We start from the raw sequence: 13,352 nt of genomic DNA, 5'->3' as shown, positions 1-13,352 counted from the left end.
GCTGAAATCCTCCAACCCTGGCAACATCTTTGTAAATCTTTTCAGAACTCTTTCAAGTTTCACAACATCTTTCTGATAGGAAGGAGATCAGAACTGAATGCAATATTCCAAAAGTGACTTAACCAATGTCCTGTACAGCTACAATATAACCTCCCAACTCCTGGACTCAATACTCTGACCAATAAAAGAAAGCATACCAAATGCCTTCTTCATTATCCTATCTACCTGTGACTCTACTATCAAGGAGCTATGAACCTGCACTCCAAGATCTCTTTGTTCAGCAACACTCCCTAGGACCTCACCATTAAGTGTATAAGTCCTGCTAAGATTTGCTTTCCCAAAATGCAGCAACTCACATTTATCTAAATTAAACTCCATCTGCCACTTTTCAGTCCATAGGCTCATCTGATCAAGATCCCTTTGTAATCTGAGGTAACCTTCTTCGCTGTCCACTACACCTCCAATTTTGGTGTCATCTGCAAACTTACTAACTATACCTCTTATGCTCACATCCAAATCATTTATATAAATGACAAAACATAGTGGACCCAGCATCGAGCCTTGTGGCAATCCACTGGTCACAGGCCTCCAATCTGAAAAACAACTCTCCACCACCACTCTGTCTTCTACCTTTGAGCCAGTTCTATATCCAAATGGATAGTTCTCCCTGTATTCCATGAGATCTAACCTTGCCAACCAGTCTCCCATGGGAAACCTTGTCGAACGCTTTACTGAAGTCCATATAGATCACGTCTACTGCTCTGCCCTCATCAATCCTCTTTGTTACTACTTCAAGAAACTCAATCAAGTTTGTTAGACATAATTTCCCACGCATAAAGCCATGTTGACTATTCCTAATCAATCCTTGCCTTTCCATGTACGTGTAAATCCTGTCCCTCCGGATTCCCTCCAACAACTTACCCACCACCAATGTCAGGCTCACTCATCTATAGTTCCTGACTTGTCCTTAACATCTTTCCTAACCAGTGGCACCACGTTCACTAACCTCCATCTTTCGGCACCTCACCTGTGACGATTGATGGTACAAATATCTCAGTAAGAGGCCCCGCGATCACTTCCCTAGCTTCCCACAGAGTTCTGGGTACACCTGATCAGGTCCTGGGGATTTATCCGCTTTTATGTGTTTCAAGACATCCAGCACCACCACCTTTGCAATATGGACATTTTTCAAAATGTCACCATCTATTTCCCTGCATTTTATATCTTCCATGTCCTCTTCCACACTAAACACTGATGCAAAATACTCATTTAGTATCTCCCCCATCTTTCCTTGCTGATCTTTGTGGGGTCGTATTCTCTCCCTAGTTACCCTTTTGTCCTTAATGCATTTGTAAAAACCTTTTGGGTTCTCCTTAACTCTGTTTGCCAAAGTTATCTCATGTCCCCTTTTAGCCCTCCTGATTTCCCTCTTAAATATGCTCCTACTGCCTTTATAGTCTTCTAAGGATTCATTCTATCTATCCTGTCTATACCTGATATATGCTTCCTTCTTTTTCTTAACCAAGCCCTCAATTTTTTTTAGTCATCCAGCATTCCCTATACCTACCAGCCTTTCCTTTCACCCTAGCAGGAATATACTTTCTCTGGACTCTTGTTATCTCATTTCTGAAGTCTTCCCATTTTCTAGCCATCCCTTTACCTGCGAACATCTCCCCCCCCCCCCCATCAGCTTTTGAAAGTTCTTGCCTAATATATTTAAAATTGGCTTTGTCCAATTTAGAACTTCAATTTTTAGATCTGGTCTATCCTTTTCCATCACTATTTTATAACTAATAGAATTATGGTTATTGGCCCCAAAGTGCTCCCCCACTGACACTTCAGTCACCTGCCCTGCCTTATTTCCCAAGAGTAGGTCAGGTTTTGCACCATCTCTAGTAGGTACTGAATCAGAAAATTTTCTTGTACACACTTAACAAATTCCTCTCCATCTAAACCCTTAACACTATGGCAGTCCCAGTCTTTGTCTGGAAAGTTAAAATCCCCAAACATAACCACCCTATTATTCTTACAGATAACTGAGATCTCCATACAAATTTATTTCTCAATTTCCCTCTGACTGTTAGGGGGATAATTCAATCGCAATAAGGTGATCATCCCTTTCTTATTTCTCAGTTCCACACAAATAACTTCCCTGGATGTATTTCCGGGAATATCCTCCCTCAGCACAGCCGTAATGCTATCCCTTATCAAAAACACCACTCCCCCTCGCTCTATCCTTCCATAAGCATTTGTATCCTGGAACTTAAGCTGTCAGTCCTGTCCATCCTGAGCCATGTTTCTGTAATTGCTATGATATTCCAGTCCCATGTTCCTAACCATGCCCTGAGTTCATCTGCCTTCCCTGTTAGGCTCTTGCATTGAAATAAATGCAGTTTAATTTATCAGTTCTACCTTGTTCTCTGCTTTCTCCCTACCTGCCCTGACTGTTTGACTCGTCTTTGTTCTCAACTGTACCAGTCTCAGATTGATCTCTTTCCCCACTATAACGCTATGTCCCACCCCTCCCTTCTTACTAACTTAAATCCTCTCGGGCAGCTCTAGCAAATCTCCCTGCCAGTATATTAGTCCCCTTCCAATTTAGGTGCAATCAGTCCTTCTTATACAGGTCACTTCTACCACAAAAATAGCTTCCAATAATCCAAAAATATGAATCCTTCTCTTATACACCAGCCATGCATTCATCTGCTCTATCCTCCTATTCCTGCCCTCACTGGCTTGTAGCACTAGGAGTAATCCAGATATTACTACTCTTGAGGACCTCCTTTTTAAATTCCTGCCTAACTCTGTTATGTCCCTTCAGAATCTCAAACTTTTCCCTTCCTATGTCGTTGGTTCCAATGTGTACAATGACCTCCTGCTGGCCTCTCTCCCGCTTGAGAACATTCTGCACCTTTTCTGAGACATCCTTGATCCTGGCACCAGGGAAGCAACACACCATTCTGATTTTTTGCTGCTGGCCACAGAAATGTCTGTCTGTACCTCGGACTAGAGAGTCCCCTAACACAATCGACCTCTTAGAGAAATGGGGATAGACACATAAGACTCCTGCATTAACTGCCTACCTCTGTTACCTTTCTTAGGCTTAATCCATCTATGTGAATGCCTCCTCCTATAATTGCCATCCATCACATCCCTTTGCTCTTGTAAATTCCTCATTGCCTCTAACTGTCTCTCCAATTGATCCACTTCCATCTAGAAGGACAAGGACAGCAGATAAATGGCAACACTACCACCTTCAAGTTCCCCTCCAAGTCACTCACCATCCTGACTTGGAAATATATCACCTTTCCTTCACTCTCACTGGGTCAAAATCCAGAATTCCCTCCCTAATGGCATCATGATGAACCCATGGTAGGTGAACTACAGCGGTCCAAGAAGCAAGCTCACCACTACGGGGTACTGGGCTAATGGTCGGATACTTGGTAGTGTGGATGAGCAGAGGGATCTTGGTGTCCATGTACACAGATCTCTGAAAGTTACCACCCAGGTAAATAGTGCGGTGAAGAAGGCATATGGCGTACTGGCTTTTATTGGTAGAGGAATTGAGTTCCGGAGCCCTGAGGTCATGTTGCAGTTGTATAAGACTCTGGTGCGGCCGCATCTGGAGTATTGTGTGCAGTTTTGGTCGCCATACTATAGGAAGGATGTGGAGGCACTGGAACGGGTGCAGAGGAGGTTTACCAGGATGTTGCCTGGTATGGTAGGAAGATCGTATGAGGAAAGGCTGAGGCACTTGGGGCTGTTTTCATTGGAGAAAAGAAGATTTAGGGGTGACTTGATAGAGGTGTACAAGATGATTAGGGATTTAGATAGGGTTGACCATGAGAACCTTTTTCCACGTATGGAGTCAGCTATTACGAGGGGGCATAGCTTTAAATTAAGGGGTGGTAGGTATAGGACAGATGTTAGGGGTAGGTTCTTTACTCAGTGAGTCGTGAGTTAATGGAATACCCTGCCAGTAGCAGTGATGAACTCTCCCTCTTTATGGGCATTTAAGCGGGTATTGGATAGGCATATGGAGGATAGTGGACTAGTGTAGGTTAGGTGGGCTTGGATCGGTGCAACATCGAGGGCCAAAGGCCCTGTACTGCACTGTATTCTTCTATGTTCTATGTTCTATGTTCTACCTTCTCAAGGTTAACTAGGCATGGGCAATCATGCTGACCAGCCATCGACACCCACATCCCACAAAATGAATAAATAAACGTCTGTAGATGAGCCTGCAGATGGTCGGTACTGTGCCAGTTTCTTCCAAAGAAACTGTGGCAAGGCACATCTCCTTTATAAAGGTGGCCATGATGTGGAGATGCCAGTGTTGGGCTGGGGTGAACAAAGGCAGAAGCCACATGACACCAGATTATAGTCCAACAGATTTATTTGAAATCAAAAGCTTCACCTGATGTAGGAACAATGCTCCAATAGCTTGTGATTTCAAATAAATCTATTGGATTATAACCTGGCATCGTGCGACTTCTGACTTGATAAAGATGCAAAGGAAGGGCCTGTAAACATGTGAGGTGCAGACAGAAAAGCTTCATGTGTCATTGAAATTGCATTTGTATTTGGTAACCACTTATGAATTATTGGTCGTAACCTGAAATATGCTGTGCAGTAAGAATTGATAAGGAATATCCAGTTTTGTATGCTGTAATTAAATGCCAACTGCAACTTAATAGGAGTGCAGAAGTAAACAATTGGCAGCATAAACAAACCCATGAAAATAACACATTCCCAGTGTGTAGTACTTTAAACTGTTCCAGAAATGGAAAAGAAAAACCCTAATGGTTAACAACAAACAGGTCATTTGAGAACTCGCCTCGATCAAGAATCTGGTGTACACAGTTCATCTCGACAATCAGCATGCTGTGACAATCCCTTATTTGCATGTTAGGAATCGCAGAGCAGGACCACATTTGAAGTATTTTCCACTGGTCATGAGACCATTAGCATGACTTTATTTTTTGCACCATAGTCAGGAATTGACTGTGATTTGGGCACAGATCCATAAGCCTAATTCTTGAGGCCTGTCTATTTCCTGTAAGGCTATACACTCCTAGTTTTGGTTTGGAGGGCTTGCTTGTGTTTATTAATGTTCTCAATTTTCTGTTATATTTTGGCAAGAAGCAATGTAATAAGAGATGCACATATGCTAAAACAAAGCCTGTGTTCTTTCCACATCTTAAGTATGTATCACTGCAATGTAGGATGTGAGATTTATGTATATTAAATATAATTTATTTTTGAGTTTGGATTTTTGTAGTTTGAGCTAATGGCATATGCGTGTTCTGTGTGTCTAAAGGGTGTGTCTAATGATTAACTTGTCAGTATTTCTGTAGCCATAGCAGTCTCTTTTATAATGGTTTGAGAGACAGAGCCTGCATAAACTAACGGATTTTTGTTTACATTATGAAGTTCACAGTGTCATAAAATAGACTTTCTGATGGACGATTCTGGATTTTTAAAAATAGCATAAAGAAAAATCCGTAACTTGGCGAGAAATCTTTCAGTTTTAGTTTTGGGGGAGTTTTACAGTGTTCCTAGCTGAGGATGAATGTATAAAGTAATTGTTCCAGAGACATGGAGAATATAGTTTAGGTTTATTTTTTTTTAATTACCTCGGAGTAAGGGGTTTATAATAGTTCCTGACCCGAAGTGTTGGAGTAAAACACAAAAGGGGTTATTTGAAGCAGTGAGTGTTTAAACATGATGCATGAAGGCTCCATGCACAGACAGAAAGATTGTCCAGGAGTGTTTATGTGATTAGCATTTTAGATATTTTTACTGTGTTTTGAAATGCTTCAAATGTGTGTTCTATATAAATAGCTTGGTTTGTTCTACTGTATCTTTATATCTCTTGCATAATAAATGTCTATTTACTGTTAAACCCAAATCTACAATATTGCATGCTTATATATCAATGAGCAGCCTCCTCATTAAAACTAAACAAAAAATTCTATCAAACCAGAGTTCTGTCTGGGACCTAGCTCATCTGATAATAGCATCAGCAGGTATCAACACAGTCTCCCAATAGGTCATTAATCAAATCCAAAAAACCAAACCTATGTTTCTTTGTTGTCGAGAATGTCTGCTGTTAATTTTGAAATCCTTGCAGGAGTCAAGAGCAGCACTTTGTTACCCAAAGATACCCTCCCAATCTTCTTACAGTCATCTAGTTTCAGCAATGGTGCTCTTCCCAAGAAAGGAGCTAAAAAACTTTATTCAAGAAAAGTGTCCAGACAAAGTATTTGAGCACTTGCTTTCATTGGTACATCACAAAAATTATTTATGCTCGGATTGTATGTTATTTATTAAAATGGTACATTAAAAGTAATTTTTCAGAATCTGCTGGGTGAATTTAGTATGCAACATGTATTTCAAGCATTGTTCCAGAAATATGGGCGACACGGTGGCACAGTGGTTAGCACTGCTACCTCACAGCGCCATAGACCCGGGTTCAATTCCCACCTCAGGCGACTGACTGTGTGGAGTTTGCACGTTCTCCCCGTGTCTGCGTGGGTTTCCTCCGGGTGCTCCGGTTTCCTCCCACAGTCCAAAGATGTGCAGGTCAGGTGAATTGGCCATGCTAAATTGCCCGTAGTGTTAGGTAAGGGGTAAATGTAGGGGTATGGGTGGGTTGCGCTTTGGCGGGTCGGTGTGGACTTGTTGGGCCGAAGGTTCTGTTTCCACACTGTAATGTAATCTAATCTTAAAAAAAAGTAATCTAAATATGTAAACTGTTGACATGTCATGTATGGTGTGACACAAGTGGAGTGAATTGTTAGCACAAGTTTGACAAACTGGGTCTGCAAATATTGTCATGATTGGGGAGGACCACTAAAGTTCTTTAGTACAGTTGTAAAATGTTGAGATCTCATGTTCACTCATTAGCCAAATATTATATATCAGTTGTAGAAATATTACAGTAAAGTGTACTAATGACTGTGCTTGCATGACTTCCATGAATATTTCAATCATCTGCAGAACATCTTTTATCCAAACCTCAAGACACACAATGCATCAGCCGGCTGTAATTATTTGAAGCTCTTCTGGTTATTTTTCATAGCACAGCTTGCAAGGACTGAGATAAAAGGGGTAAAAAAAAGATATGCAGGCCTTCACAGAATATGTTAAGGAGCCTTTGAACATCAACAATTCTTAATTCACTGCCTGGGCCCTGCAGAGAGTAAAGGGTTTTTTTAATTGCTTTTCAAATGCCATTTCTTTCAGTAAGTGTGTGCTCATATTAAAAGACTTACTCTGTAGAAGACTTTTGAGCTGTATAAAATCTGTCCACTACAATGTGTCCCTGGAGTCAATTCCTTTCACCAACTTGCATTTATATAAAATCTTTAACATGGGCAAATTTCTTGAGAGCCTTCACAGAGACAGGATAAAAGGAAGCTCAATATATTATGTTGTCTTTCGTGTTGATCAAATATTGATTTGACCAAGATCCAACCAGCCAAAACTAAAACAAGCTAATTTCCTAATCATTGGATAACATCTATGATTTTGTGGAAAATATATGTACAGTTATTAACATTTGAGTATTAGTATGCATTCAAAATATTTTTTGCACATTCTGGATTGTTAGTATTCCATGATTAAAGTCCTTATGTGATCATTTGTGGGGTTTTTTTTTAGGTTAAACACTTTTCGTGACATACCAGATTTCCGAATCCTGGCCTGTGGAGGAGATGGAACTGTAGGATGGATACTGGATTGTATTGGTATTTCCAAAATTCAGAAAAAATTATTGTGAAATATAATTTAGAAGATATCAAAATATAATTGTATTTAACTCAGACTTCTCTTAACAGTGTAAAAACAATGCTTTTGCATAACCATTTCACTTTTTGTCTCGTATATTAAATATTATTGTTAATCTGCCTTTTCTTGAAACTACTTTGATAACTAGACTGCACCACTCAAAGTATGTAGTTCTAATTAAAGAAACTTGTAAAAGCCTAAATGTATATTTAAGATACTCACGTGTTAGATTTAGTCATAGTTTATAATCTGTCACTGTGGTGAAGAGCAGTCTCTTTTCAGCCTGCTGCTTTTCCAGCGTTCAATTTTACCTGAACCATACCTATCTGTTGTCATTATTGCAGATAAAATCAATCTTGCAAAACACCCACCTGTAGCTGTATTACCATTGGGTACTGGAAATGATCTGGCTAGATGTCTGAGGTGGGGAGGAGGTAAGAATGGAACCCAGTATTTACTGCAGATCCAATTAAATGTTTTATCATTCAGCTTGATTCTGTTGGCTTTGACCTTGTAAATAAAACATGTTGCCCAAGCTTAAGCAAATCCATTTTTTCCAAGTATTAATCATCAGTAATTAAAATGCCTGTGTTGTTTCTGTGTGGCCCTAACAAATAACAATATATCCATATTAAAGGACATGCCTTTGTTGTTAGTCCAGTCGAAAGATGTGCCGGCTAGGTGGATTGGACATGAGAAATGCAGGATCACAAGGATTGGAACAGCCCCAGGCTGTTCAGCTTTCCCTAAAGCTCAAACCCTCCAACCCTGGCAACATTCTTGTAAATCTTTTCTGAACCCTTTCAAGTTTAGCAACATCCTTGCTATAGGAGAGAGACCAGAATTGTATGCATGATTCCAATTGGCCTAACCAATGTCCTGTACCGCCACAACATGACCTCTTAACTTCTACACTCAGTGCTCTGACCAATAAAGGCAAGCATATCAAATGGCTTTTACACTATCCTATCTACCTGCAACTCTGCTTTCAAGGAACTTTCAATGATGGGGAGGCAATGGCTTAATGGTATTATCGCTGGACTGTTAGTCCAGATACCCAGATAATGCTCTGGGGACCTGGGTTCAAATCCCACCATGGTAGATTTGAATGCAATAAAAAAAAAGAAAAATCTGGAATTAAGAGTCTAATGATGACCATGAATCCATTGTTGATTGTTAGAAAAAAAACATTTGGTTCACTAATGTCCTTTAGGGAAGGAAACTCTCTTCCTTAGCTGATCTGGCCTATATGTGACTCCAGACCCACAATAATGTGATTGACTCTTAACTGCCCTCTGGGCAATTAGGGATAGGTAATAAATGCTGCCGAGCCTGCAACGCCCTCATGCTGTGAATGAATAAAAAATATAGAACTATGAACCTGCGTTCCAAGGTGTCTTTGTTAAGCAACACACCCCAGGACCTTACCATTAAATGTACAAGTCCTGCCCTGATTTGCCTTTTCAAAATGCAGCACCTCATATTTATCTAAATTAAACTCCATCTGCCATTCCTCAGCCCATTGGCCCATCTGATCAAGATGCCATTGTACTCTGAGGTAATGTTCTTCACTGTTCACTACATCTCCAATTTTGGTGTCATTTGCAAACTTATTAACTATACCTCTGCTGTTTACTTCCAAATCGTTCATACAAATGATGAAAAGTAGTGGACCCAACACTGATCCTTGTGACACACCGCTGGTCACAGGTCTCCAGTCTGAAAAGCAACCCTCCACCACCATCGTCTGTCTTCTCCCTTTGAGCCAGTTGTGTATCCAAATAGTTAGTTCTCCCTTTGTTTAGTGTGATCTAACCTTGCTAACCAGTCTACCATAAGGAACCTTGTTGAATGCCTTACTGAAGTCCATATAGATCACCCTCATAAGTCCACTTACTTTTTCAAAATACTCAGTCAAGACCTTGAGACACGATTTCTCCCACACAAAGCTATGTTGACCATCCCTAATCAGTCCTTGCCTTTCCAAATACAAGTAAATCCCGTCCCTCAGGATTCATTCTAACAATTGCCCACCACCGATGTCAGGCTCACCGGTTTATAAGTTCTGTGGCTTTTTCTTACCACATTTCTTAAATAGTCGCACCACATTAGCCAACCTCCAGTCATCCGGCACCTCATCTGTGACTATCCATGATACAAATATCTTTGAGCAAGGCACCCAGCAATCACTTCCCTCCGTTCCCACAGAGTTTTAGGGTACACCTGATCAGGTCCTAGGGATTTATCCACCTTTATATGTTTTAAGTCATCCAGCACCACCACCACTGTAATATGGACATTTTTCAAGATGTCACTATTTATTTCCCCACATTCTATATCTTCCAAATCCTTCTCCACAGCAAACACTGATACAAAATACTCATTTAGTATCTCCCCCATCTCCTGCAGTTCACATATGTGGCCTTCCTGATCTTTGAGGGGCCCTATTCTCTCCCTAGTTACTCTTCTGTCCTTAATCAGTTTGTAGAATCCCTTTGGATTCTCCTGAATCCTGTTTGCCAAAGCTATCTCAAGTCCCCTTTTTGACATCCTGATTTCCCTCTTAAGTATACTCCTGCTGCCTTTATACTCTGCTGGGGAATCACTCGATTTCTGGTATCTACACCTGACGTACGCTTCCTTCTTATTCTTGACTAAAACCTCAATTTCTCTCATCATCCAGTATTACCTACACCCACCAGCCTTGCCCAAGACCAACATAATGTGCTAATCTCCTTTAACACCGGTTTCTCTCCCCCTGGCCCTCAGCTGGGCTCTGCAGTATAGCTGCAAAATACCTACCTCCTCCGACTGACTGAAGTGCACAAGAACTAAATACAAATCAGACCCGTATTTGAAAATGATTCAGGCTTCCAACTGTCTCCATTGGTATGCAGTGGACTGAGGCTGCCCAATTGAAACACCCATATCAATATTGATTTCAGAGTAGCAGTGGTGGTGTGCTGGAAGCACGTGCTTGTCACATCTGTCTTTGGGGCTTTCTCTTGTGTTATCTAGTTACACCAGAGCAATGTGAATTTTAAACAGGCATTTATAACCAAGGCAAATGGCCTGAGTTTTTCTGTCAGGTTTGCATTTGTGTGTCTGAAAACAGATGTTTACATTGAAGTTCATTATACTCTGTAATGTAAGTGGAATTCTTACAGTGTGAAAGCAGGCTATTCAACCCATTGAGTCCACACTGACTCACTGAAGAGCATCCCACCCTGACCTACCCCCCTACCCATCCTCATAGTGGGATGCTATGAGGATGATTTCATATGTATTAACTGTAATGAGGTCAAAAATCGTATAACACCAGATTATAGTCCAACAGGTTTATTTGAAAACAAACTTTTGGAGGAGTGGGGATACTGAAAGATTGTGTTTTCAAGTAAATCTGTTGGACTATAACCTGGTGTCCTGTGAGTTTTGACCTTGTCCAACCCAATCCAACACCGTCACCTCTGCATAAGAACTGTAATGTGATATGGTCAGTTATTGTCAAGCTGTCAGTTTAGTATGGTATTAAAGGAATGCTCCTTTGACAGAGTTGCTGACTGAAGTTCTTTTGATTTTTATTTTGCTGACTTTCATGATAGATTCTTATTTTAGAGTGTTAATCTCATGGAAATAGTCACCTACTCTTTGTGGAATCCGCAATTTGCATTGCATTGAATTCATTGTCAGATGGGCTGTTCAAAGAGCAAACAGTCTGCTCATCCAGAGCACCAACAGCACAGAAAGGCAAAGATGTATCCCTTTGAATCAAGTGCTACAAATATTTGAAAGAGAGCAAGTAATTATTTCTACAAACAACACCATCTTTAAATATTACTTGACATGTGTCTCATGTTACAGTTTATGGTGTCTTGTTCTGCATAAATTTTCTGTTGGGTTCACCTGCAAAAAAATTATTTTGAAATAAAGTTGTTTGGGATCTCTTGTGGTTGTGATCAAGCGACAAGTACATTTTTAAAAATTCTCAATCTTCAGTGCAGCACTGAGGGAATGCTGTATTGTTGGAGGTAGACAAGCAGGAGGCTGTTGTTGGAGATGTTGTCTTTCAAATTTGACATTAAACCGATGCCCCGGCTGCCCTTCAATCGTGTTCCATTCCACTTCTTAAAGAACAGCAGTACAGTTCTCCTGATACTCTGGTCAAAATGTATCGCTCAAATAGTATCACTAAAAACAGTCACTGCTGTGATATCTCTGCTGTTGTGACACATTGCTGTGTGAAAAACAGCTGCTGTGCTTCGCAACATTACAATAAATACTACATTTCAGGAAATACATCATTTTCTGTACAGGGTTTTGGAATGTCCTAATGTTGTGAAAAGTGCTATAAATAATATTTTGTTTGAATTCCTAATTAGTCCTATGTTCTGCGTCAGCTATCAGAATAACATTGTTACATTAGTCATGTGGAGTCAAAGATTAAACTTGTGTTTCTTTATGCTTATAAAAGGATACGAAGGTGGAAACTTAATGAAAGTTCTGAAAGACATAGAGAACAGTATAGAAATGATGCTGGACAGATGGAGTATAGAGGTGATACCAAACAACAAAGATGAGAAAGGGGATCCAGTGCCATACAGTATTGTTAACAACTATTTCTCTATAGGTGTGGTAAGTACCAAAAGTTCTTTTTATTTTTGATTTGCTAATTCTCAGTTGATTCTTGTTGAAATATGTTGTGAAACTTGAAAGGGTTCAGAAAAGATTTACAAGGATGTTGTCAGGGTTGGAGGGTTTGAGATACAGGGAGAGGCTGGATAGGCTGGGACTGTTTTCCCTGGAGCGCCGGAGGCTGAGGGATGACCTTATAGAGGTTTATAAAATCATGACGGGCATGGATAAGGTCATTAGACAAGTTTTTTTCCCTGGGTTGGGGTAGTCCAGAACTAGAGGGCATAGGTATATGGTGAGAGGGGAAAGGGACCTAGGAGGCAACTTTTTCACATGGAGGGTGGTGTGTTTAAGGAATGAACTGCCAGATGATGTGGTGGAGGCTGGTAATGACAATTAAAAGGCATCTGGATGGGTATATGATTAGGAAGGGTTTAAGAGGGATATGGGCCAAGTGCCGACAAATGGGATGAGATTAATTTAGGATATCTGGTCAACAGACGAGTTGAACTGAAGCATCTGTTTCCATGCTGTACATCCCTGTGATTCTATATGGTTTTTCTGTACACACTGAGAGCACAAGATGTTTGATTTATGTACAAACCAGACATATTTCAGATAGCACTTTTGTCATAGCAAAACAAGTCATGGTTTGATAAATAATCTTTGTAGAAGAATGCTGCAAACAGATCAGCACATTGTATTTATCCTATTGGAAAATTTCTAGGATATTGTAGATTTTTCCCAAAAATGTATTTTGAGTTGATGTTACAATATGGATACTATAGTTTGTCATATTTGGTTGGCATCTAGTCCTTGGTTGTAACTTATTTTTAATATCAATAGAGCCTTTGTCAATATAAAAAAGAACAGACATCATCAAACCAGCCTTCCATCTATTGACTCCATCAATATTTCCCACTACCTTG

The 13,352-nt window shown here is 40.3% G+C and overlaps 1 protein-coding gene across 8 annotated transcripts in view; it reads left to right on the top strand.

Moving 5' to 3' along the window:
• dgkg (diacylglycerol kinase, gamma) overlaps window positions 1–13,352 on the top strand; it is a 546,249-nt gene that overhangs the window by 346,260 nt on the left and 186,637 nt on the right. For all 8 annotated transcript variants that reach the window (XM_087988715.1, XM_043693004.2, XM_087988714.1 and 5 more), the window contains 3 exons: window positions 7,666–7,751; window positions 8,136–8,225; window positions 12,263–12,423. In XM_087988715.1, the coding sequence (XP_087844841.1) occupies window positions 7,666–7,751; window positions 8,136–8,225; window positions 12,263–12,423 (337 nt within the window). The remainder of the gene's footprint in view (window positions 1–7,665; window positions 7,752–8,135; window positions 8,226–12,262; window positions 12,424–13,352) is intronic.

Source organism: Chiloscyllium plagiosum, unplaced genomic scaffold (genome assembly GCF_037043375.1).
Source record: "Chiloscyllium plagiosum isolate Xiang-an unplaced genomic scaffold, Cpla_swu_hap1 HiC_scaffold_7, whole genome shotgun sequence".
Taxonomy (NCBI): domain Eukaryota; kingdom Metazoa; phylum Chordata; class Chondrichthyes; order Orectolobiformes; family Hemiscylliidae; genus Chiloscyllium; species Chiloscyllium plagiosum.
The sequence above is the reverse complement of the archived record's forward strand: the minus strand, read 5'-3'. Positions and strand labels throughout refer to the sequence as shown.